Source organism: Triturus cristatus, chromosome 5_1 (assembly GCF_964204655.1).
Source record: "Triturus cristatus chromosome 5_1, aTriCri1.1, whole genome shotgun sequence".
Taxonomy (NCBI): Eukaryota; Metazoa; Chordata; class Amphibia; order Caudata; family Salamandridae; genus Triturus; species Triturus cristatus.
This window is the reverse complement of record NC_140587.1, coordinates 802,335,371-802,360,907: the sequence shown is the minus strand read 5'-3', so window position 1 is coordinate 802,360,907 and position 25,537 is coordinate 802,335,371. Positions and strand designations below refer to the sequence as shown.

At 46.8% G+C, this 25,537-nt stretch overlaps 1 protein-coding gene across 1 annotated transcript in view; it reads right to left on the bottom strand.

Moving 5' to 3' along the window:
* Positions 1-25,537, bottom strand: part of SMCHD1 (structural maintenance of chromosomes flexible hinge domain containing 1) — a 1,955,900-nt gene that overhangs the window by 1,582,434 nt on the left and 347,929 nt on the right. Inside the window, exon 12 of the mRNA XM_085605822.1 lies at positions 16,445-16,628. Within this exon, the coding sequence (XP_085461948.1) occupies positions 16,445-16,628 (184 nt within the window). The remainder of the gene's footprint in view (positions 1-16,444; positions 16,629-25,537) is intronic.

The window sequence follows — 25,537 nt, the reverse complement described above, 5'->3', positions numbered from 1 at the left end:
TTGACAGTCAAGTCTACTGATGCCACATGAGCATAATAGAGACAAAAGATTGAAGGCAGTGGGAAGGAGGTGGGTTCTGGATGAGTGCTCCCAATCATAGAGACTCGTCTTCTAACTGGGATTGTGAGAACTTTGAAAGCCAAAGTTCTGCAATACGTTATGATTCTTTTAGACTCCGATATTTGCTAATTATTTCATTATCTGCTCAATCATACCATCAGAGCCAAGACCAGAGGCTGAGGGTACAGAGGAGGCATATGAAAGGACATCCAAGAAAACAGGCTGCAACTATAAAAGGTATGAAGCCTTATGTGATACAGATGTTGCAGGGAAAGAAGGACACACTGGGCCAAAGAGTCTGAATTCACCTGAATCACTAGCACCTTAAAAAATCCTCCATTAAGTCTGACTTCTTGTAGGGATTATTCGCAGCACGAATGGAGTCCTTACCCTGAAGCAATGGTATAGACAACTGAGGAACAGTAGCCTAATTGAATGATTGTTGTAACTGTAGGACTTGCACCATCCCAAGAACAGCACTCCTAGGGAATGTCGCAACTAGGTTGTGGAGCCAGAGGACAAAAATAAAAACAGGGATACTGGTAAATGTGATGCAGCTTAAGGCACACAGTGCCAACAGGTCTGGACTCAAGCAGACTCAGAAGCATGTCAGACTACAACAGTTGCAGAAAGGACAAGGCGAGCACGTTACTTACCTTCCATAACGCCTGATGTGGTAGAGACTATCTAGCCACAGATTCCTTAACACTGAATATCCCCAGGCGTCAGATTGGATCGGGAAGATTTTCAAGCAGTGTCCCTATGCGCCGGTAGGTGGCGTTATTCGGGTCCTAACCAGTCGCGTGCAGGAAGTGACTTGCTCTCCTCTTCTTTGGAGGAATGGGGTGGAGCAAAGAAAGCAGGCAGGGTGATGTTCTGGCCTACATGGAATGGATCACAACCTTTGGAAAGAAAGAGCACACGTCAGGAGAACTGGGGTAAAAAGTGGCATAAGGAGAGTGTGCAGAGGCTCATATGATGCTCAAATTAGAAAGGTGAGGACCAGGTTGTGGTCCCACTGAGGCATGATGAAGGGCATAGGTGGAAAAATAGGCTGCAGGCCTTTAAGGAACCTAGCCACAACAGGTTACTCAAAGAGAGGTTGGTCTGGAAACTTCAAGAATGCGGAGGTGGTTGAGAGGTAACCCATAACTGTGCCCAAAGCAGAGCCCTGCTGAACCGAAGACAATTCAAGCAAGAGAACACTTGAGAGAGGTGCAGATAGAGGTCAACGTTATGTGAAGTACACCATGACACAAATTTCTCCCAACTGCAGGCATATACCGACTTGGTGGAGAGACGCCTGGCTGCCAGAATAACGTCACAGACTTTGGAAGAAAGATCGAAAGGTGTCAACTGTCACCGCTCAATCTCCGAGCATGCAGGTGGAGGGTGAGCAGGTTTGAGTGCGGAACCGTGCCCTGTTGCTTCAACAGAACGCCTTCCCAAAGAGGAAGCCTGACTGGAGGACCTATGATCGTTCTCAACAGCTCGGGATACCAGACTATCTGTGCCAAATCCGGACCCGGTCACTCTTGACCGTCTTGAGAAATCTGGCCAATAGTTGTATTGGCGGAAAGGTGTACAGAAAGCCGCAGCTCCACTTAAGACAAAAAGCATCTCTGAACAAAAGTCACCTTGGAAACTCCAGTGCACAGAACTGCTGAGCGTGCACATTCTCAGCGGTGGCGAGGAGATCTAACCAAGGCGCTCCCCACTGCTGAAAGAGACCTTGCACTACCTCTGGGTAGAGATGCCATTTGTGATCCGCTAGGCATCTTCGGCTGAGTTCATCTGCTCTGACGTTCTGAGAGCCCGCCAGATGCTGCACCACAAGGATAATACCCTGACGTTCCAGCCAAGTCCAGAGGCACAGAGCCTCAACAAAGGATGCACAACCCCATCCCACCCTGAATGTTGCAGTACCACATTGCAGTGATGTTGACCTTGAACACATGCACCAGCCTTCCCTTGATCGAAGGAAGAAAGGCTTTTAATGCCAAGCAAATCACCCAAAGCTTCAACAGGTTTATGTGAAGCTCTGACTCCGTCGGAAACAAGAATCCTCTGATCTCCACTCTCCTTGGTGGCCACCCCTGCTCAGAAGTGACATCTATCACTAAAGTCAAATCTGGTTGGGGAAGGGAGAGGGGTCTGCCAGTGACCCAATCGCGGTTTGTTAGCCACCACTGTAGGCCTTTTGGAGTTCCTTCCAAGATCTAGACCATGTTAGAGAGATTTTCTTGATGCTGTGCCCACTGGGGCTAAAGGCCCCACTGCAGAGTCCGCATATGACAGCAGACACGTGTCACCAGCAGGATGCAGGAGGTCGTGAGGCCCAACAGCCTTAGAGTCAGTCTCACAGAAATACAGGATACAGGGGGGAACATCGGAATCATAGCCTGAATATCCTGGACCTGTGGCTCGGGAGGATAGGCCCGAAACAGCACTATGCGTTAAACCACTCTGATGAAAGGCAGCATCTGAGAACGAGTCAGGTGAGACTTCGAGATGTTGATAGTGAACCCTAGCAAGTGCAGGAATTTTGCCGCAGTCTGAAGGCGAGTCAAGACTGTGTGGGTCAAGCTCGCCTTCAACAACCAGTCGTCGAGGTAGGGGAAGACTGAAATCGCTGACCTACACAGATAAGTTGGGACCACCGCCATCACGTTGTTGAACACCTGAGGGGCACTGGTAAGGCCGAAAGGTAGCATAGCACACTGAAAATGCTTGTGACCAACTGTGAACCGTAGATAGTGCCTGTGGGCCAGCAGGAGAGGGATAAACGTTCTGCAAGTCCAACACTACTGTTGGAAAGTGGATTATTAGTAATGGTAAATATATATCTACAACTGGCAATAAGGCCACTAACGCAGTCTAGGGCTCATAATAGAGCTCAGAAAATTATTCCCATGCTCAACCCTGGGTGGCTTGGCTGTGAGCAGGCAGGTTTAACTTCAGAGACAGGTATGTAAAGCACTTAAAAATACCAATTCAGTAAATAATTAAGACACAACACACAATAAAAATCCAACACCAATTTATAAACATAGGAAATATTTGTATCTTTAAAATGACACCAGTCCAGATTTGGTGAGGGTTCTCCGGTTTGCCTTGAGACGAGCTCCCGGTCAAACCTATGTAAGTCAGACCTCCAGAGCTTTCCAGCGAGACGAAACAGGGATCCAGGCCAACTGGCAGTTCAAGGTGGGCGGCTCGACTCTCGTGGTTGGTATTGGTCAAATCTGTTACCTTTGGACTTACAAATTTTTACAGAGCTTTTTTCCCAGGGTCCCACGATGCTCTTCTCAGGCCGTATTTGTTGAGGGTTTGTCGGCTTGGGTTTCAACCAGCTCCCGGTCAAACTCTGGAACTCTTACCTCCGGAGCTTTTCAGCAGGATGAACCTGGACGGCAGGACGGCTCGCGGTTGCGGATCGCCTGCTTGGCTGACCCGGTTGAGTCGGTCTATTTCCGGAGCTTTTTCCAAAGCTGCTCCAAACTTACGGAAATTCTTCCTGAATTTCCTCTAAGGGTCCCAAAGTGTCCAAGACTTACTCCAAGGGTCTGGAAGCTCCAAGATGGTCCTTGAAAGTTTGGGACAGTTCTCACATTCCACTTGGACAAAACCGTTACAAATCCACTGGTAGCAATCCAGGCTGGAGATTCTTGGTGGTAATGATCCAGGTGAGCTCTGTTTACCTGTAGCTTGCAGGGAGTCCACTCTTTAGTCCTTTTGAAGCAAGTTAGGTCCACAGGGCTGTAGTTCCAGACTGTGCAGCAGGCACAGTCGAAGTGCAGGAGCTGGTTGGTGCAAATCAAACTTCTAGCATGGACCCTCCTTCTGTTGGTTCAAGCAGCAAATCTGCAAGGCTCTGCCCCTCTCAGATATTTATTCTGTGCTCTCTAGAGTTCAACCAGGAGGGCACTCCTGTCCAATGAGGTGCAGGGCAACATCCCAGAGCAGGACCATTTACTCCAAAGCTTGGCACAATGGTCTCCCAGAAAGCACTATTGCTCCAAATATCAATATGGCTGAAGTCTCAGCAGAGAGGCAAGAGCTAGTTAAACCAACCACCAGGATGGCGCGTCTCCATAGTCTCCCTCACTCTGGAATCTGCACATTCCTTCCTTATGCATGCCATCCGGCTGGGTTCAGAGCATAGGGGTGTAAGTGGGCCTGGCTTCTTCTGCCTTCCCCTCCTTACTTTGAAGCTCATAGTTTATGACCCCTCCCCCTTGCTCTGGCATTCCTATGCAGCAGAACCCTCTCCTCCCAAGATGGCTCCTCATCCCAGGTGCCACTTATCGCATCAAAGCAGCCTGGCTAATCCACTGAACTCTGACCAATCAGGGCAGATCACTAGAAGGCTGAATCTTGGCTTACAGACAAGAACATCTTATAACTTCTTTTCTATACATGTTAGGATAAATTCAACAACAGCATGGTGTTGGATGTATCAATTCCATTCTACTAAGTCCTTGAATGATATTGTACTCTATTTCCTAGCGGGAGGTATTAATTATTAACTTCTTGCCATGTTAACCTATGTGGCTAGGGATCTGCAATGGGGGGAAATGAGTTGGGCAATTACTCCAACACTAGGGTTTATAAAAAAATGTTAGAAGGAACTTGCCTATATCAACAGGACCCCCCCCCCCCCCCCCCCCCAACCCCTGGAACCCCTAGGGGAGACTTTAGTTCTGAATACATAAAGATATAGTGGAACCTCACTCCATAGTGCTCCTAGCACAAAAGTTGATTTTCGAAGCACTTTACTACAATGAGGGAAGTGAAATGTGCCCTTTCACTATCCCCAAGGCATATAAAAACCGCTTTTATAAGGGTCCTCCTTATAAGTACCTGACCCCCGCCCCCCACCCCTTGGACATCGAGAGGACATTTTAAAAGTAGTTCTGCAACACAGGGCTGCTTTTAAATTGACCCCAGGCTCTCAGAATTGCACACATGCAAGTGCAGAAAGGGCTGCAGGCCTCTAAACTGCCATGCACTATTACATATTAGGGACTTAAAAGTAGTTTTAATCCCCCTGCCCTATTATGTACTAGGACTTTATAGGGGAGATCATGCCAATCATAGGGGTACCCTACCCCATTGTGTTCACTAGTGTATGTATGTATTTGCATTGTATTCCAAGTGTGTTTTCAGCATAACACTGGCCTGGGCCTGGTTAGGCAGAGCCCAGAGACAGTCAGTCAGTTACCATCAGTACCAGTCAGCAAAAAATGGGGGAGCCCAGGGGAATGGGTGACTTTGCGATAGCTACCATCCAGTTTAGCGGATCTAGGGCAGACAAAAATTGAGTGTGAGCATTTAGAATTTCTCCTTCTTCAAGAAGAGGTTGCGAAGGCACAGATCTAGGATGGGATAAAGTCCTCCGTCCTTCTTTGGCACCAGAAAGTAGCAGGTATAGCAACCACAACCTACTTCTGATACAGGCACGTTATCTATGGCTCCTTTGGTCAAGAGAGCCTGCACTTCTTGTCAGACCAGGAAGGGATGTTCTCCAACAGCTGATCGTGAGTTGCATGGGTAGAGTGGGTGTAACAATAGGGTGGGAGTAGCCCGTTTGGACTATCTGTAGTACCCAATGGTCTGATGTTACTAACCGCCAGTGGAGGAGGTGATGGCATATCACGCCTCCCACTGGGTGCCCATGATGGTCTGTGGACTGACAAAGAGACTTGAAGGAAGCAGCTGCTGGGTGGAGAGGGGGAGGAGGGGATGGGGGGCGCTGGATGCCTGTTCCACAAGCTAGTCTTTGAGACTTGAGTCCTTGGCCACGAATTGGCTTGGAAGTCTCATGGCTGTAGTGGCTGGGAAGGTATGGACGCAGTTGGAGAACCCTTCCATAGCCATAAAATATAGATTGGGATGGCAGAGGGGCATAGACAAGCCCAAAGACCTGGCCGTTGTCCTGCTGTCCTTGAAGCACTCCAGCACTGAACCCGCCTCGTCTCTAAAGAGGCGAGTCATCAAATGGCATTTCCATGAGGGAAGCCTGAACATTCCCTGAAAAAAACAGATGGTATATGCCTGGTGTGGCGCTGTAAGGCTACAGCCTATGAAATCACTCTACCTAGTGGGTTAGTCATTTCAAGTCCACATTTGATGGAGAACTTTGTTGCATCTCTACTGTCTGCAACAGCTTGAGAGAGTATGGCCCATCCATTCTCATACCAAAGTGTCCAGTCTCTTGGATTCCCTATTCAGTGGGGTGGTAGGGAATGTGCCAGGGTGAATGCGGGCTGAGGAGGCTTGGACCACTGAGCTCCCCAGGATGAGGTACTAGATAAGGAAAATGGGATCCCGAGGAGTGGGGTGAAGGAGCAATCGCTCTATTCACAGGGGCCCCTGTGCAGGGTTTGGACCAGGCCTCTAGTTGGACGTCTGTAGGAAAGTGGGTTTCTGTTGCAATAACACCCCCACACACACACCTACTTTATGCAAGATTTCAGATGCACTTTGACTTGATGTGCCCTGGGTCCCTGCCAATCAGGTTTCCAGGGCCTGTGTTCTTTCCTAAAACTGTACATTTGTACCCACAATTGGTACCCCTCTGGCCACATGTACGTCCCTTGTAAAAGGTACCATGGATACCTAGGGCACTGTGACCATGGAATGCCTCAAAGGGCTGCAGCACATATTGTGTCACCTTTAGAGGTCCTGTACCTTAACCCACACACAGTACAATTGCAGGCTGAGTGTTCTGGTGCAGAGAAAAGTGTAGAGTCGACATGGCTCACATACCTGTGTGCCATGCCTGCAACCCACTGCCTATAGTATAGGTAAGTCACCCCTCTAGGTGGGTGCACTATACCACTGGTGAGGGTACAGTTCCATGAGCACTGTACCCCTACAGTGTCTAAGTCCATTCTTAGACATTGTAAGTGCAGTTAAGCCATAAAGAGTATATGGTCTGGGAGTTTGTCATTCCAAACTCGCCATTATGGATCTGTGTTTACTGAATTCTCAGAAGTTTGGTAGCAAACTTCTCAGCATAATAAAAAAACACTTATGCCAAAGTAAGATTTATTATACAATGCACTCTGAGGGCACCTTAGAGATACCCCCTGAAAAACAAGCAGCCTCTGGTGGGTTAATTGACTGGTAAACACCAGCCTGCCACCATGAGACAAGTTTCTTGACCTCTGGGATAGGAGCCTTCGCTCCCTGGGCCCAGAAAGAAAGCCTTTCCTGGGAGGAGGTGTTCACACCTCCCCCAGGTCAGGACGAGCCATCCGTGGCAGGGGAGCTTCAAAGGCCTTGCCACCTTTGCAGGAGCAGGCCCCCTTCCTTTCTCACCCCCCTTTTCGGTGGGAGAAATTAGAATAGCCCAGAAGGTGTGCCCACCTCTGCCAACCCCACCCCTCAAGTGGGGAAGGCGAGATGAAGCTCACTCTTCAGTGCCAGCCATTCTGCAGATGGCAGGCACTCTCCAATCAGGATTAGGGATTGTGCCCACTCACCCACTTGGGGTGAGCACACCAAGGGTGTAGTCACCCTAAGGTCAGTAGCACATTGGCTACTACCTCAAGCCCCCTAAAACGCCCCCTAAATACAGTATTTAGGGGGCAGCCCTGTAGCCAGAAGTCAGATTCCTGCAACCTACGAAGAGAACTAAACTGCAAAGTATAAAAAGCCTTCACCATGTATTGTGAGATCCTAAGGTGTGGTATCTAGGCATACCACCCCCAGTACTCAAAGTAATCTCATAGTAACTATAAAAGTATTCTGAAAGTAATTACTGTGTAAGTCAAACTGCATTTTAAAGTGATACAAACCTATAACCACTGCAAATCCATACTAAATTGCATTTCTGTGTAAAGGTTTACAATTTAAAGTATATTTTACCTACCTGTACGAAGCCCTGCTTGGTTCTAGAAATAAAATACAAGTATACCTTTTTTATACTTATCCAATTGGTCTGGATTCAGTCTCTGAGTGTGTGTATCAGTATTGATTGAGTGAATACAATAAATACTTAACACACCATCTGAATAAGCCTAACTGCTCGCCTACACTACCACAAAGAGAGACCTGTTAGTACTTACCTAATTTAGCCTCTGCTACACCTCTCTGGACTCTGTGCACACTATACCTTACTGTGGTATAGTATATACAGAGCCAGCTTCCTACAATGTCAGAAAGGGCTTTATTGAATGGGAGTCAGAGTTCTGAGGGGGTGACTCCCGGCTGAAGCACCTCGGTCAAGACTGACACCGACTGCCACTGAGAGTAGGTTAAGGTCCAGGACCTCAGCTCAGCCACCAGTGTAAACAAGGCTCCCTCCTCCATAGCCACAGTAGGTGGGGAAACCAGGCCAGTGTCAGGTGAGTTGTCGAACGCACTGGCCTCACCCGGTTTCTCACACCATTTGTCCTCAACTGGATTATCTCCATGAGGGTCCATATACTCCTCCCAAACGTCTCCCTCAAATAAGGCCTTAGCGGTACCCCGGGAACGATGTCCTAGTTTGCTGCCAGAAGCGGTGTTGGCTGACGCCCATTCGGCTCCTAGTCGGAGTAGAGAATGACGATGAGGATGGAGCCATCTGGGGGCGTCAGTGGCGCCGTGGGAGTCAGCACTGGACAAAGCACCAAGGAAGGTCTCGGTCTCGCTGGCTGCTCTGTTTACGGATCCAGCACGGGATCCTTAGGGCTCGATTGGTGACGAGGACGAACCTGCCAGCATAGTCCAAGTATGGGCCCCTTCCCCGCCCAGGAGCATGGCCTCAAAATTCCTTCAGATTCCTTCAGCTGGATGGGGATCATTCTGGCTCCAGTAAAATTTGGGAAGCGCAGAGCGGACCCAGGTTCAGGCCCCGCCGATTTGCAGAGCCTGGAGTGATGCTCTCTCATCGGATGACTGACAGACAAGGGAAAGTCAAAGAGTATTTTGAATTCTTCAACTTCGTGTGGGACTTACCAGACTTCCCAGATAACTGAGTGCAATGAGGAACAATGGGAGGGGCTCTGTGAACAGTCCATGGACCTCCCCCACATGCCTGGGAACTTGGACGGCGTGGAGTCGACAGAAGTTGGCAGCAAGGAGCTTGAGGGATCACTCTCAGCACCTTCAGATGCATGGCTCAGCAGTCCTCACACATCAGTCATGTCCCAGCTACAAGCACCACAAACACACCATGTGGGGATCTGTCACCCACATTTGCCTATGACAGGCCCCACAAAGTTTGAAACCAACCGGTTTCTTGGCTGACATCCTCACAATAGGAGATGAAATCTCACAAAAAAGGTTGACAAAAGTCAAAAAAGGGCAGTCAAAAAGTGACTAAGGAGTAGCTCAATCCGGAACAACACAATCTGGTGCGGAAAGGAAATAACAGATGTCAGTACACTGAGATGGCGAATCTATAGGTACCGGGCACATCACTTCCGGCACAGACGATGCCACACCAAACAGTGCCTCCTACTGGTGGCGCAGATGTACTGCTAAAAAAAATAATCAAAGGTAAGGAACCTGCGGCTAGAGGTCTGTATCAGATAATAACTTCAACACTCCTATAGTTGCTGTATTGCTTTTTCAATGTGTAGTTGATTGCGCATGAAGGGTGCAGTGGTGGCACAACTACTGCTTGTAAATCTTGGTGAATCGTATGGGAGTATTGGAAATTTCACACCACCCAAGATGCTCTCCCATGTTATGCTGAGTCAAAAATGCCTGACAGGCAGAAATAAGGAATGATCAAGAAGATAAAATCAAAATTGCTTACCACAAATCAGAGATAAAGAAACATGCGCTACGGCTCAACTTCGATCGGAGTATTTTTCTAGCACCTTTTGCTTAGGTACCATACTGCTGTCCTGTAGACAGTATGCTGAAAGGAGGCAAGCGTGCATTCTTCCCGTGCTGCTCTTCTTGTTCACTTTGTGCAGTACGTACAGTTGAGAGCACTTTTTATATCCAAACACGAGGGAGAACTCACCTGGCGATGAGTCTTAACTAGCGCAAAACCTGTACTGGGTTGCTTCTGCTCTGGTTCAGGGAGGACCTAGCCTGGCAGTTCAGACTGGATTGTTCCCATAAGAGCAGGGTCAAGACTGGTTTGCATACAGCTGGGTCCAAACTGACGTGGCATAGTGTGTAAAATTATAATTGATTGTGATGCAGCCTGAGTAATTTCCAGTGACTGAGATTAATTCAAGCATTCCATCCATCACTTTATGGTACACTTTGTGTGGTACGTACAGATACAAGCGTGTTTTATATCAAAAAACTTGGGAGAACTAGACTGACTGTTTTCTGTTACTACTGCACATCACCTTCCCACCACAGGCTGAACTTGCCAATTTCAATATTTCGCCCTTGGTTTTGGGGTCAGCCTGCATCTTCAACATCCTTACGGAGCTTGATTGTGTGAGGCTTCTGGCGCTGATCCTGCAGCATATTCAAATATGTTCCAGCATCACTGTGCTTATGTCTGTGCATTGAGGGGCTGTTGCAATGCTTACTCACAAGGAAAGTAAACTACATACTGCTTGTACCTCACTGTGCATTTTAGTGAATTCACTCCAGGTGTCTAGTCAGTTTCTCTTTGGCAAGCTAGTCGAAAAACATGTTTTAAGAAAATAAACAGAAAGGTAAAAATATTACTGGACACAAAAAACTTGCAGATTTATAACACATTAGCCACACCCAGGATGGTTCACAAGTTGTTTCTGGACTCTGAGAGGCCCAGAACCTATTGACCAAGAGCAGCGCACAGACATTTTTGAAAATCATTTAGAGGCACTTGATTGTCCGAATTTTGGACCAGAAAGGAAAGAAAACGTTGCCAATACATTAACTCAGGAAGTAATACAAGCGATCCTTTACATTTTTACTACCAGCATTGAACAATCAAGGAGCAGCAACTAAGGATAACTTCAACAAAGCCAAACAGACTACAGAAAGGATCTACTAAAGCAATGTTTACATTGGCGCAGATCTTACAGTTCTGAAGAAAAAGCTAGCTACAAGGAATCACTAGGGCTGTATAAAGCCCTCATTGTCGAAGCTAAGAAAAAGTACTTTACAGATCAGATCGACAATGCAAAAAACTCCAGTAAAAAACTATATGAGATCACCAAGATCTTAGCGGGAAACACTCCAGATCTAGTTCCGCCTCCATCCCAATCTCTCTGTGATTCCTTGGCCAATTTCTTCTTTACCAAGGTGAATGACATATATCAAGCATTCACCGTTAATACTGTAATTCACCCGCCCATGCCTGACTGCACGACTCAGGATTGTGAACTGTCTCAGTTCACAGACCTCGCAGAGACACATATCCAGGACATCATCGCCACTATTAAATCTGGATCTGCATTAGATCCCTGTCCTCTCAAGGTCATCCGTCCGGTGATGGATTGCTGGGCTCCTGAGATCACCTCAGTCTGTAACGCAATGTTCAGAACTGGGATATACCCGGATTCACTGAAGAACACTCTGGTCAAGCCCCTTCTAAAGAAAGCCAATCTGGACAAGGAGCAATTAAAAAACTACCGCCCCATAGCTAGCCTACCTTTCTTAGCCAAGGTAGTCGAGAAAGCTATGAATACACAACTTTCAGAGTTTGTAGAAAAGCACCAATCACTGGACAACACCCAATTTGGCTTTCGCAAGTACCATGGCACAGAGACTGCCCTAATTAAAGCCACTGAGGATATACGAGTGATCCGTGACCAGGGAGGAACAGCGGTACTGGTTCTACTCGATTTATCCGCAGCCTTCGACACGGTCGACCATAAGACCTTGGTGGACCGTGTTGGAAAGATGGGCATTCGCCACCTGGCAATGAACTTGCTTTCCTCCTTTTTGGCAGGGAGAACTCAGGTGGTCACAGTGTGGCATTTTCAATCAGACAAGTTGTCACCGCCGTGTGGGGTACCTCAAGGCTCATCCCTAAGTCCGACACTATTTAATATCTATGTGTCGGACCTGGCATCTGTCATCAAGGCCCATGGGATGAGCCTTACCTCCAACGCAGATGACACGCAACTTGTGCTGGCCATTAATGGTGATGGAGAGAAGGTAGCAGAAAACTTTCAGGATGGTATGCGGGCAATTGGAGAGTGGATGGCCTCCAACTGCCTAAAACTAAATTCCGAAAAAACGGAGGTGGTCATTTTCGGACATCTCTCACCTTGTTGGTCTACTACATGGTGGCCGCTCACGTATGGGACCCCCCCTAAACCGGTCCCTACTGTCAGAAACCTGGGAGTGACTTTTGACGATAACCTGAATTTTATGGCCCACGCAAACAAAATAGCAGCCACTGCCCACCATAAATTAAGGCTGATCAAGAAAATTATGCCGTTCTTGCCAGCTGCAGCTGGAAAGACCCTGGTAAGTGCTCTGGTGTTGTCTTCCCTTGATTATTGTAATGGCTTGTTTATCAATGCTCAGGCCAGAGTGACAAATAAACTACAGACAATCCAGAATGCGGCAGCCCGTCTCCTGTCGGAAATCCCGAACTTCATGCCAATCTCGGAGACTATAAAAGATCTTCACTGGCTCAAGATCAGGAACAGGATCAAATTTAAAACCCTTTGTATAACAAACAAAGCACTGCATAATCAAGGCCCGCATTTCCTGAAGGCCCAGCTCCGGCCCCACTCATCCATTAGATCTCTTCGTTCTAACAACCTAAATCTTTTGCTGGTACCGCGTACCAAAACAGTCATGTGGGGCGATAGGCGCTTCCTGGTGGCTGCTCCCAGACTTTGGAATTCTCTGCCAGTAGCCATCAGAGAAAGCTCGTCCTTGATGCAATTTCGCAGAAAAATAAAGACCTGGCTTTTCGATCAATAACAGCTGCCGACCTAGCTTCTGTGGGTACTTCACACACTGTTTCTAGCGCCGAGACGCCTACGGACATTTGTTCGCGCTTTATAAATTGTAAAAATATATAAATAAATAAATAAATTAGTTATGGTTGAAACATACATTAAAAAGAAGGCTTATAGAGGGGGTAAAGTGCATGTGGCGAGGATGGCACACCCACTGTGCAGGGGATGTATCACTATCACTAGAACATTACTAATCCAAGTTATGGTGATAGAGGACAAGGATTTGGATGGAATGTTGGTTGGTTACAGGTCAGTATTTGGTGAGTGTACACACCATGCTTAGGACAGTTATGAGTGAGGTTGATGTTCTGGTCGGACTAAGTTGAGTAGAGTGTCCGTGTTGATGAGAGAGGAGGTGAGAGCTATGCTAGAGATGATTGTGCCTAAGGGAAATAACAACGCCTGTAAAAGTGTCAGATAGTCTTTTGCTCGTAGTTGTAACCAAAAAAGTACACAAAAAGTTGAGATTTTGTGCAGATATCAAATAGGCCAGTTTCCACTTCCAAACATTAACAAGAAGGTCTTGATAATTGAAGGCTGAAGTTTATTTCTAAATTAGATATACGAAGCGTGTATTATCAAATTGACTGAAATGCTGATTTGAAGGTTTCAACAGCATTTGTCATGGTGTGGGAGGTGTAGCAGTTTAGCAATTCCCCTGTGGTCTAACCTCTGCAGTCAATGTATTTAGTGTATGATGTGCAATATTTCAAACTCCAGTATCAGGTGGTATTCTTTCATTATATAATTGCTTTTAGGAAGAAGGAAGGGGCATCTTAACGTTGCATGAAAGGGGGTGTTGGATGTACTGGAAAACGTTGGCATGATTTAACAGGAACTGCTATAAATTGCTTGAAAACTACATGGAATACTTGGGAAACAGTTCATACTGTTAGACCAAGATATTTTGAGAATTATAAATTTAGCTGAAGACTGAAAAATAAGCGTATACTGATGGTAATTCTGCCCATAAGACTGACATTGTGAGAGGGCAGCTGTGAAAGGGGAAATAGTTTGTTTGGGAGTCAGGTCATCGAGAAGAATTTGACAGTATTAAGCAATAAAATTACCACAGACGTTTTAGCATCTTTGGACATTCAGAGAAAAACATGCTTAAAAGTAGACATCTGTATTGCTGAATTTTGGTCACAGAGAGACCATGGTGCTCAGAAGACTGGTGCCCTTGCCTAATTTTCAGACAGCTGCTGAAAGGAACTATTTGGTAATTGAGAGGAAAGTACGACCACAAACTACTAGAAAGAGAGTTACAATCTACTGGAGCAGTTAATAGCTCCGTAAGTTTAGTCAGATTGGCTTCTGTGATGCATAAGGTTTGCTGCACTATCTATGTAGCATGTTGCGGGGTGTAAGAAAGAAGAGGAGATTGTCTTTTTAAACTCCAGTTGAAATGAGACTATATAGCCTAGAAGGTTGTTGAATGTATTAATTCATAAAGTACTGTAGAGAGTGTGCAGGACGCTCTGGAAAAGAATGAAAGGTGCAGTAAGTTGCAAATTATCACGGTCAGCAAATGAGTGGGATCTTGCCGCACAGGATTTATTGAAAGTGAGAGGCAGGACAGAGTTGTATGTGGGTTTGTACAGCCATTTGCTAAAATGGAACAGAATTATCAGTTGGTGATGGTGACGACGGGCAAGGTTGGTTCCTCTGCAAGGATCAAAGATAGACTGGTTGTTCTGGTTTCATGAAGGGCACCTGGGTAAAATCTAACAAAGACAATGTTGAAGGAAATGTTTTGATGGCATTGGGGGTCAGTATCTATATTGGGGGGGGGGGAGCAGTGGAAGGACAATAAAATGAAGCAACATAGGAGGTGCACAGATTGAACATTTGGGAGAGGCATGTGGTACAGGGAAACATGCTTTCATTGATTTTATAAGCCCAATGAGAGGATTACCAGAAGTGTGAAGGGTTGAAATGTATGCACTCGCAAGGTGACAAAAAGGTTTTTTAATTTTTTTTTTTTTAAAGAGGTTACCACCCTGAGCATAACCAAGGAATTGAGAAAGGTGTTCATGAGAAAACGTTTACCCATCTTGCCAAATGACTGACAACGGTACACAACTACTTCTGGTGAAATGGAAGTTTTTGGATAAATGTGAGATCAAGCATTGTACAACATCTTTATACAAACCCCAGTCGAACAGCACAGTGGACAGAACTAACAGATTGCTGAAAGGTGTGAATCAGACATGACTGACTAGTGGGCTTCAAGCAAAGTAACTACTCTTAATGTTGAAAGTAAAAACATTGTTGTTTTTTTTTTTTGAGAGACAGAAGCAATTACAAAACTCGCTCCAGCATGGCTTTAGGGTGCTGTCAACGGGGATGAGGCAGTAAGCAGAATTGAGTTTGTGATTACAAGTAGCTTAGGGAGGGAAAAAAGTTAGCTGGCGATTGGGTTAAGGCGAAACCAGGAAGGCGAGATAAAGGCTTGTCCAACTTTGTGGGTGAGGTGTACGTGGGGAAAACTATTTTTACTGGTGTACTAGAGAAGCAGAGCATGACCGGAGGATGTTTAAGTGTGTGTGTGTGTGTGTTGGGAGGAGGGAATGTAGAAAGTTGTACTGGGGTTGCGTTAGGGGATGATTAGGAGTGTTGGAAAACAACATAGTGATTTGGTCGGTGGTGTAGGAGGGATGAGAGGTGATGGTAATTTTGTCCTTAATTGATGTCTTGTTGCTCTTCTGTATTACTGCTTAGTTCATGGGAAGCGCCTTGAGACCCTTACAGGTGAGTAGCCGCGCTTTACAACATTCGACTGATTGATGGGAAAGGTATTGTAATTTAGTTTTGCCTTTTGTTTTGTTCATGGGAAGGGGAACATGTAATGGATACAATTTTATGGGAGTGTGCATTCTGTACTGAATTTTGGGGTTCCGCACTGGTCAATAGTGCGTTTGCTTGCAAGAGGGACATGACACAGTCTGCTGACCTAATAAATAGTCAAGTTCATCTCTGTAGCATCCATCTCCTTTACTGATATTGGGCAGTGAATGAATCAACAAGTGAATGAATCAACAAGTCAATGTTAGGTAAGGAACCTCATTGTCAAGCGCAAAAAGGGTCGAAAAATATGATATTATACCTTTTAAGGACAAAGATCCCCAAAAAGGTGAAAAAAGAATCCAAATTTCTGTTGTATTTTTCTGCATAATTGTGTTTAGCGCTTTTGGAAAAGAAACATATCGACACCCAAAAAATAATGAATGTGCAATTGAGAATGTGACATCTGTCTGTAGGAAGCGTGACAGATAATCAGAAAACAGCATGCTGACTGACACTTTCAAAAGAAAAACTTCAGAAATAACTGACAAAGGGAAACATTCATGATTATGCGGTTAGTGTGCAGAGATAGTAAAAATGCAGTCATATGCCACCGGAAATTCGAGTCGCATATTTTCATGGATTGTTAAATTGCCAAATAAAAAGAAACAGTTTGACCTTCAAGCAGTATATATTATTGGAAATAAACACCAAGCCTCTCTCACCTGCCCATTAACGATCCTCGTGTAAAGGGTGTCTTTGTCTTTTAACTTCATTTCCAGATCCATAAAAGTCAACTTGTTTGTGCTGACTTGGAATTTGTCATTGGTAAATAAAGCACCAGAAATTCTATTGTAGCATTCTATAGGGCCAAGTCCTCTCTTCTTTGGAGGTGCACACCATTCAAAGCTTCAAAATCAACAAGAAAAGAGAGGTCAAATTAGAAATTACTAGGAAATATTTATTTCTCCATTTCACTCCTTGATACCATTAATACAACATACATAACGAGTATTGCATCGAAAATATCAAAGTTACTCAGTATACTAACTCCAGTTTTGAATTTCTTCAATCCCTTGTGTCATACCAATTGGAAGTTCTATCAAGAGATGGCATTAAAGACAACGATGCATAACAATTTAGAAGCTCTGAAAACGTAGCTGCTTGTAGCCTTGTAACAGGTAACTATTGGCTGTTTGAACTCTACCATCTACTCCAATCATCTCATTGCCTTTTTTCCAGCCACAAAGTGTGGAGTTTGGCAACTTTTGGATATAAACTGTGAGGTTGTTCTGCACGAGGGATGACCCCTGAAACCATGCCTCGCTGCCTCTTTACCATTACAAACACTAACCTCTTAACTCCTCCTCTTCGATAAAAAAAACAACTTCTCCTGTTATAGGACTGCACAGCTTTCAATCCCGACAATTCGAGAAGGACTTTGTGCCAATGCAATATAATGCGGGCAATTCAAGCACCAGACGACCAAGTGGGAGGTGGCGATATAAGTCTAGATATAAGTCTCGATGGTAAAGTAACCTATTGCTAGTTAACCTCCTCTTTATCGGTTTAGAACCAAATCGGGTAGCCTTGCCTTTTTAGCTAGGGGAGGACCTCTGCATAAACCCAATTCTTAAAGCCACCAATATATCAAAGACTACAAGTTGAATTGTTTTACAACTCTTATCCAACCAAAAAGTAATATTAATGCAGTGTGTGGAAATTTAACACCAACTATACCTTCAACAGATCCAGTTCAAAATGGCCAAGTGGGAATAAGCGTGCTTCTCAAGCCTTACATCTATTACAATCCTATATGCAACCTCTGTACACATCTAATGTAGGCTTCCGGGTCCTCATGATGCACTTAAATGTAGAAAAGTCTGCTTTTAATTTAACTGTAACGATGTCCTGCAGGTCTATACACAGAAGCAATCACAATGTTCATCATTAAATATCTACCAAAATGTGTACCCCATTAGCAGTCACCAATAAACCACCAGATGTTTGATGCCTTTCCACTGGAAAGCAGATGTGGAAACTCTGATAGCAGCAAGGTCAGTGCAGGATTCCCTCTCCTTACTCCATAAGGTGTTGAGCACAGCAAATACATACCACTTTGGCATGTTAATTTTGAATCCAGCAACAGATTTAAACAAAAGTAATACACAAAAGGGAAAATGCCCTCTACTTCTTTAGGCCAAGAGCTCAAGAAAGAGCACAACGAGAAATGGGACAGTGGGCATCCATGCCGTGCCCCATACTGACATAGAATCTCTTTAAGAGTCATCCACTTATTCTTATTCGCGTGCTGGGATTCTGACAGTTCGCCATCATTGGTTTAGGAAATGCACACCGCAGTATGGGCTCTAAGTATCTTATAAAGGAAGGCTCAGTCCCCTCTGTTTAATACCTTATCGCCAAAAGAGTAGAACTTTCTTCTGGTCTTTCACCATGCAATATCTATAACATGAAGGGCCTTCTGTGTTTTATCTCCTTTGTTTCTCCCTCTAATTTTATGCCCTCTCATTTTAGCCCCTCACAAACACCGCTTGGTCTGGATGGGCCTAAATTGGCATGTATCGGTCCAGACTTTTGATCCAAATCGAAGTCCAGATTTTAAAGTGCTGATTGAGGAGCGAGGCAGGCCTACCCAATGCGTCACTGTTAGATTTAAAAATTAGGGAGGAGGGAGAAGGAAGGGGCTGACCAGGACCTAAGATGGCCACAACTCTGGTGAGTTGCTGGCGCACGCTCCTCACGGTCACATATTTTAGATTGCTGATGCTGCCAAGAGCCTCACTGGGAGAGATAGTTTAATGGGAGACCCTTTGGAGTCGACACTGAGGGCCTAATTGAGGCATGATTGTCAACCTTCAACACCCACTTGTTCTGTGGATATTTGAGGTTCAGAGCAGGCCCTTGGATAACAGACCAGCAGTGACAACCCAAGTGCTGTCTTGGAGTTTCAACGGCGCACAGAGAGCACCAATCCCCACTGAAAATTAGCAAAGAGTGATGTATGGAGGTTTGGCAGGTGGCCAAGCCAGCTGTGGAAATTCGACCTTGCATTTAGTAGGCGACCATCAGCTTGAACCATTGTGTGTAGAGGCTGGTTCACCAAGCGGAGCGTTGCTTTGCTTCCTGGGTGAAACCGTGCTGGTTGATGCTCAGTTGCTTCGCAAGCGTGTGCACCCAGGAAGCAGTGCTGGATGTGAGAAGCCACCCACCCCCACCAATATAGCCATTTCCATCCATTATCAGGCTTTGTTCTGTAGTATTACAATGTCAGGGTGCCAAAGACGTAAGGGGGACTTCTTTCAACCAAGGAACGGGGCCTACAGAAGAGATAATAGTGCTGAGCAACAGGAGTCAGCAGAGGTATCTAGTTTAACACAAAGGGAGAGAGCAATCCTGAATTCCATCAAATCTATGTGAGCCGATTTGGCATCAAAAATAGGCACCATAGCTACTGAAGTGAAGGGGATGGAAGTGAAGCTAGGGGAACTCCCAGGCAAAGTTTAAGGACAAGAGCGAAATCAGAGTAAAAGGCAGATATAAGTCTCGATGGTAAAGTAACCTATTGCTAGTTAACCTCCTCTTTATCGGTTTAGAACCAAATCGGGTAGCCTTGCCTTTTTAGCTAGGGGAGGACCTCTGCATAAACCCAATTCTTAAAGCCACCAATATATCAAAGACTACAAGTTGAATTCCATCAAATCTATGTGAGCCGATTTGGCATCAAAAATAGGCACCATAGCTACTGAAGTGAAGGGGATGGAAGTGAAGCTAGGGGAACTCCCAGGCAAAGTTTAAGGACAAGAGCGAAATCAGAGTAAAAGGCAGAGCGCCTTCAAGAGTTGCAGCATCAATCTAGGGCATCTGATAACGCAGTTAAAGACTTCATGTACCTTACGGACCAGTTCTGTTTATTAGAGTCCACAAACTAGATGACACAGCTTTCTGCCTACAACCAAAGGCTGGCAGCGTAAACAGCCTAAGACAAGTAGTACACAACTAAATGCCTACAACCCGGGGAGCGGCAGCGATGCATGGACCATTTTAAACATAAAAGGAGGAAGAGAGCAAGAGAAACCATATGAAGAAAAACACAAACCAATATAACCCACCCTCCACCCCCCACTCCTCCGCACCTGGTTCATGCAACATTTTCATTTAGAGGTGTCGTATGCTCTTATGGCCCTTTGTCTGTATTCAACACTAAGGGGAAGGTCTATGCAACTTCTGTGCATCCCGGGGGAGCAAGCGCAATATCTGCAGGTATTTCGGGCAGGTTACTGCCCTAAATTCTACCGAAAGGATTCGTATAAAGGGGGCCAACAAGTCAGGGTAGTCGGCCGCTCTGTTCGACACTTAGGGACATACGTTTCATCGAGAAAGAAAACCATAGTTTGTGTAACTATGAAACATGGTCCGGGATTATCTCGGACCCCTAAGGCGCGAGGATCACTTGGCGCACTATTTAATGCTAGAGCCATTTGCTGACTGTGAGAAGTTGGCCTGGTATATGCGGTCCACTAATTAAAGTGGGCACCTTGCACCAGTCCAAACAACCCTTATGGTGATTTAAGAGGTCAAAGATAACCTTTGAAAGCTATCCATGTGGAGAGTAGCCTTCGGGCTTAGTCTTGAAGGAATGTTAAGCAGCTTGTTTTACCAGAATGCAACCTTATTGTATTGGTTAAATGAAAGTAGAAACACACAGTAATTATAAAAATATGTGTTTATTATTATAACACACACTAAAAACGTCACAGTATCTGCTACACACAGATGAACACAAAGCACACAATACTGTAGCACAAAACAATCGTAAGTGGGCTCCAGGGGAAGACCAACCCATATACTAAAATAGTGGTATAAGAACCACAACTTGAGTCAAGACAGTATCTAGAGGATGTAGAATCGCTGGGATCCCAAGGAACCACCCAAGGTGAGTAAGTAGGGACCCCACGGAGGACGGGTGCAGTGTGGGAACAAGATGGCGGGCGCCGTACAATTCTATAGGAGAGTCTCGGTTGCAGTTTTAAAGTTTAAGGACCCTTCTGAGTGGACTTCAAAGAAACTCAGTGGAACTTAGAGGTTGGAGAGCCACCGCACCAGTGGATTGAATATGCTACTTACCAGTATGCATCTGTTCTTGGCATGTAGGGCTGCTGACATTCATATCTGTGCATAGATCGCCGCCTAGTGTTGGGTCCGGATGTTTGCACGTTGTTGTCCTGGAAGAGTCTTCGAAGTATCCTTGGATAGGTGACTCCTCCCCTGGACTACAGTGCGCATGGGCATCCTCTCCATCCTCAGATTGTTTTTCGCCATTGTGGCAGTGATGGAGTAGATACAGAAAGTGATGACCATGCTTGCAATAATTCTGAGAGCTGCAGCTGCGACAGGCGCCGGGGAGGAGGGAGGGCGATATGAATGTCAGCAGCCCTACATGCCAAGAACAGATGCATACTGGTAAGTAGCATATTCAGTTCGAGGCATGTGGGCTGCTGAATTCATATCTGTGCATAGAATACATAGCAGTGCCCTCTATTGGCGGCGGCTACCCGTGCCAGCTGCAGCGGTCTGAAAAAGTGTTTTGAGAACAGCCTGTCCTACAGCTGCCTGCTGTTTTGACTGCACATCTACGCAATAGTGTTTTGTAAATGTGTGTGTAGTGGACCATGTGGCTGCTCTGCATATATCATGCAGGGGAATGTTTCCTAGGAAGGCCATGGAAGCCCCCAACTTGCGTGTTGAGTGGGCTCGTGGTGGAATAGTTAATGTGCGTTTTGCCTTTTGATAACAGATTTGAATACACTTAACTATCCATCTGGCTATCCCTGCTTTGGAGATGGCGTTACCTTTGTGGTGTGGGGCAAAGGCAACGAACAGTTGTTTTGTCTTCCTGAAGGGTTTAGTCCTGTCGATGTAGTACATGAGGGCCCTCCGTACATCTAGTGTATGTAATGCCCTCTCTGCAACAGTTTGTGGGTTTTGGAAGAAAACGGGCAGTTCAATAGTCTGGTTCATGTGGAACTGCGATATTACCTTGGGCATGAATTTGGGGTTGGTACGTAGTACGACCCTGTTGGCGTGAACCTGAATAAATGGCTCTTGAACGGTTAGTGCCTGGAGTTCACTAACTCTTCTTAGGGAAGTGATCGCTACCAGGAAGGCTACTTTCCAGGTAAGGAATAGAATCTCGCATGAGTGTAGAGGTTCAAAGGGTGGACCCATCAGGCGTGTGAGGACCAAGTTGAGGTTCCACATTGGAGCCGGTGGGTGACTAGGTGGAATGACTCGTTTGAGTCCTTCCAAGAATGCTTTGATGGCAGGCACTCTGAAGAGAGAGAGGTGCTGCCTGGTTTGCAGATAGGCTGATATTGCGGTCAAATGGACCCGTATAGAGGTGTACGCCAGATTGCATCGGTATAGGTGTAAGAGGTAACATATGATGTTGTGGATGGATGCGTCCAGCGGGTTAATGTCATTATTACCGCAATAAATGACGAACCGTTTCCATTTGGCTGCATAGCAAGCTCTTGTAGTGGGTCTCCTGGCCTCCTTGATGATGTCCATACAGTCAGGTGGCAGATTGAGATAGCCAAACTCTAGGACTTCAGGAGCCAGATCGCCAGGTTCAGCTGTTGCGGATCTGGGTGCTGAACCTCTCCATGGTTCTGCGTCAAATGCGCGGGTTTGATCCGCAGCCTTTGATGCGGTACCACGGAAAGTTCGAGGAAGGTGGTGTACCACGGCTGGCGTGCCCACGTGGGAGCAACTAGGACGAGTGTCAGGGAGTGTTGTCGGAGTTTGCGAGCCACCAGCGGTATCAACGGTGCTGGAGGAAAAGCGTACGCAAATTTGCCGGACCAGTTCATCCATATCGCATTGCCCTGCGACTGCGGGTGTGGGAATCTGGCGGTGAAGCTTTGGCATTTTGCGTTTTCGCTTGTCGCGAATAGGTCTATTTCTGGGTGACCCCACTGCTGGAAGTACGGTTGGAGTACCGATGGGTGTAACTCCCACTCGTGCATCTGGTGGCTGTGTCTGCTGAGCAGATCCGCCATCTGGTTGTCCTTGCCGGGGAGGTGTTCCGCCATGAGGAACATGTTCCTCTGAATGGCCCACTTCCACATGCTCTGAGCCAGATGAGACAACTGTGGAGAGTGTGTCCCTCCCTGCTTCTGTATGTAGTACATTGCGGTCATGTTGTCCGTCCGGATCAACACGACCTTGTTGCACAGATGTACTTTGAAAGCCTTCATGGCCAGGAAGATTGCCATCAGTTCCAGAAGGTTGATGTGCATCTTCTTCTGTTGTGTCGTCCATAGTCCCTGCACTGTGTAGTGGAGTACATGAGCTCCCCAACCCTGGAGAGACGCGTCCGCTGTCAGTACTATTTGTGGAACAGGCTCTTGGAACGGTCGGCCCTTGCAAAGGTTTTGTGGATTCCACCAATGCAGAGAGTTGTATGCCCGACCGCTCACCAACACTAGGTCTTTCAACTGTCCTTGAGCCTGATTCCACTGACGTGCTAGGCACTCCTGAAGTGGGCGCATATGTAACCTCGCGTGCGGGACTATGAAGATGCAGGAGGCCATCATGCCTATCAACTGCATAAACACTCGCGCTGGAAGCGAGTGGTTGGGTCTGAACTTGGAGATCAGCGCTTGTATGCCGTTGACCCTCACTAAATTTGGCTGAGCTGTGGCCGCCAGAGTGTCTATAGTCGCACCTAGGTACTGTTGTACGTGTGCGGGCTGGAGATGAGACTTTGGGTAATTTAGTGAGAATCCCAGACTGTGAAGAAGGTGAATGGTACGGGACACGTGGCTTGCACATTGCTGGGCCGATCTCGCTTGAACGAGCCAGTCGTCTAGGTAGGGGTAGACGTGTATGTGCTGTCTCCGTAAACGTGCCGCCACCGTAGCTAGGCACTTTGTGAAAACCCTGGGCGCTGTTGTCACGCCGAAGGGAAGGACTTTGAACTGATAGTGCTGCCCCTGAACAGTGAACCTGAGGTATTTTTTGTGTGAGGGGTGGATGGGTATGTGAAAATACGCATCCTTGAGGTCCAGTGATGCTAGGAAGTCTCCCTGCTGGAGAAGCGGAAGGACTTGCTGTAGAGTGAGCATGTGAAAGTGCTCCGAAAGAATGTACTGGTTCAGGGGTCTCAGGTCTAATATAGGCCTGAGCGACCCGTCCTTTTTTGGAATTAAGAAGTAGAGGGAGTAAACCCCCGTGCCCCGCTCGTGGACGGGTACGACCTCGATAGCGCCTTTTAGAAGCATACTTTCTACCTCTTGCTGGAAGAGCGTCAAGTGCTCTGAGGACATAGGACGGTTTCTTGGTGGTATTGTGGGTGGAGTGGAAGTTAACTCCAGACAGTAACCGTATTTTATAATATCTTTGACCCACCTGTCCGTGGTGATGGAGTTCCACGTGGACAGGAACCGTTGTAGCCTTCCCCCGACAGGTGTTATGTGGTCGGGAGGAAGGGAGAGGGCGTCACTGCTTGTTCTTGGGGGAGGACCTGGTGTTGCCGTAGCCACGTCCTCTGCCCTTGGTACTGGAGCCACGATAGCCACCTCGGGTGTTCTTATCGTAGGTGGTCTGCGTATTACCCTTGTTATATGGTTGTTGTGACCCCTGTCCTCTGCCTGCTCCCTTGTTTCCGGGGCGACGAAAGGAGCCGCTCCGAAAGGACTGAGTTTGTAGGGCGCCCATGGACTTTGCAGTGTCCGTGTCCTTTTTTATCTTCTCGAGGGTGGCGTCAACCTCAGGCCCGAACAAAAAGTCGGGGTTGACGGGCTGATTAAGGATATTGTTTTGTACCTCAGGCTTGAATCCTGAGATACGTAGCCAGGCGTGACGTCGTAGGATGACGCTAGTGTTGATGGCCCTGGCAGCCGTGTCAGCAGCGTCTAGTGCACATTTGATGGCAGCATTTGTGAGTAGCTGTCCCTCTCTGATAAGGATTTCTGCACCTTCTTTGTAGGGGTCAGGGAGGTGTTGAAGGAGTTGCTCCATTGTGTCATAGTGCGCCCTATCGTAGCGAGCGAGGAGCGCTTGAGTGTTAGCTATGCGCCATATGCTTGCAGCTTGTGCGGCAACTCGCTTGCCGGAGGTCTCCAGCACCTTGGACTCCTTGTCCGGGGGAGGAGCGTCACCCGTTGTCTGCGAGTGTGCCCTCTTGCGGGCATTCGCCACAACGATGGAGTCGAGTGGTAATTGTCCTCTGATGTAAGTAGGATCCCCAGGTGCTGATCTGTATTTCTTATCGATCCTGGGGTTTATCACTCGTGCCCTGGTGGGTTCCCTGAAAATGTCAGTGGCTGGCTTAAGGACCCCCTTCAACATTGGCAGAGTCTTTACATGTCTTTCTGAGGATGCAAAGGTGTCCATTAGAAAGTCATCTTCGATGATATCAGAGTGAAGCTGTACATCATGGTTGTTCGCCGCCCGTTCAATCAGAGCGTTGAACGCCGCAGTATCCTCTGTGGGTGACGTTTTTGCCCCATATAGTTGTGGGTCCTGTGCATCAAGAGGTGCACTGGGGTCTGCAGGGTCGCCCCAAGTTTGGTCAGGGTCCTGCTGGTCATCAGGGTCCGTGTCCACATGGTAGGGGACTTGTTCACCCATGTAGTCCTCCAATGCATCCGTGTCGGAGCGTGTGGGGGAGGCCCGGTGTGGATCCTGGTAGGGTGAATGAAAGGGTTCATACAGGAGAGGTTCTGTGTCCACAGGCAGCTTCCTCTTTAGCGGGATCCTGAAAGGTTCCAATGGCGGTTCCGAAGTTATCCTTC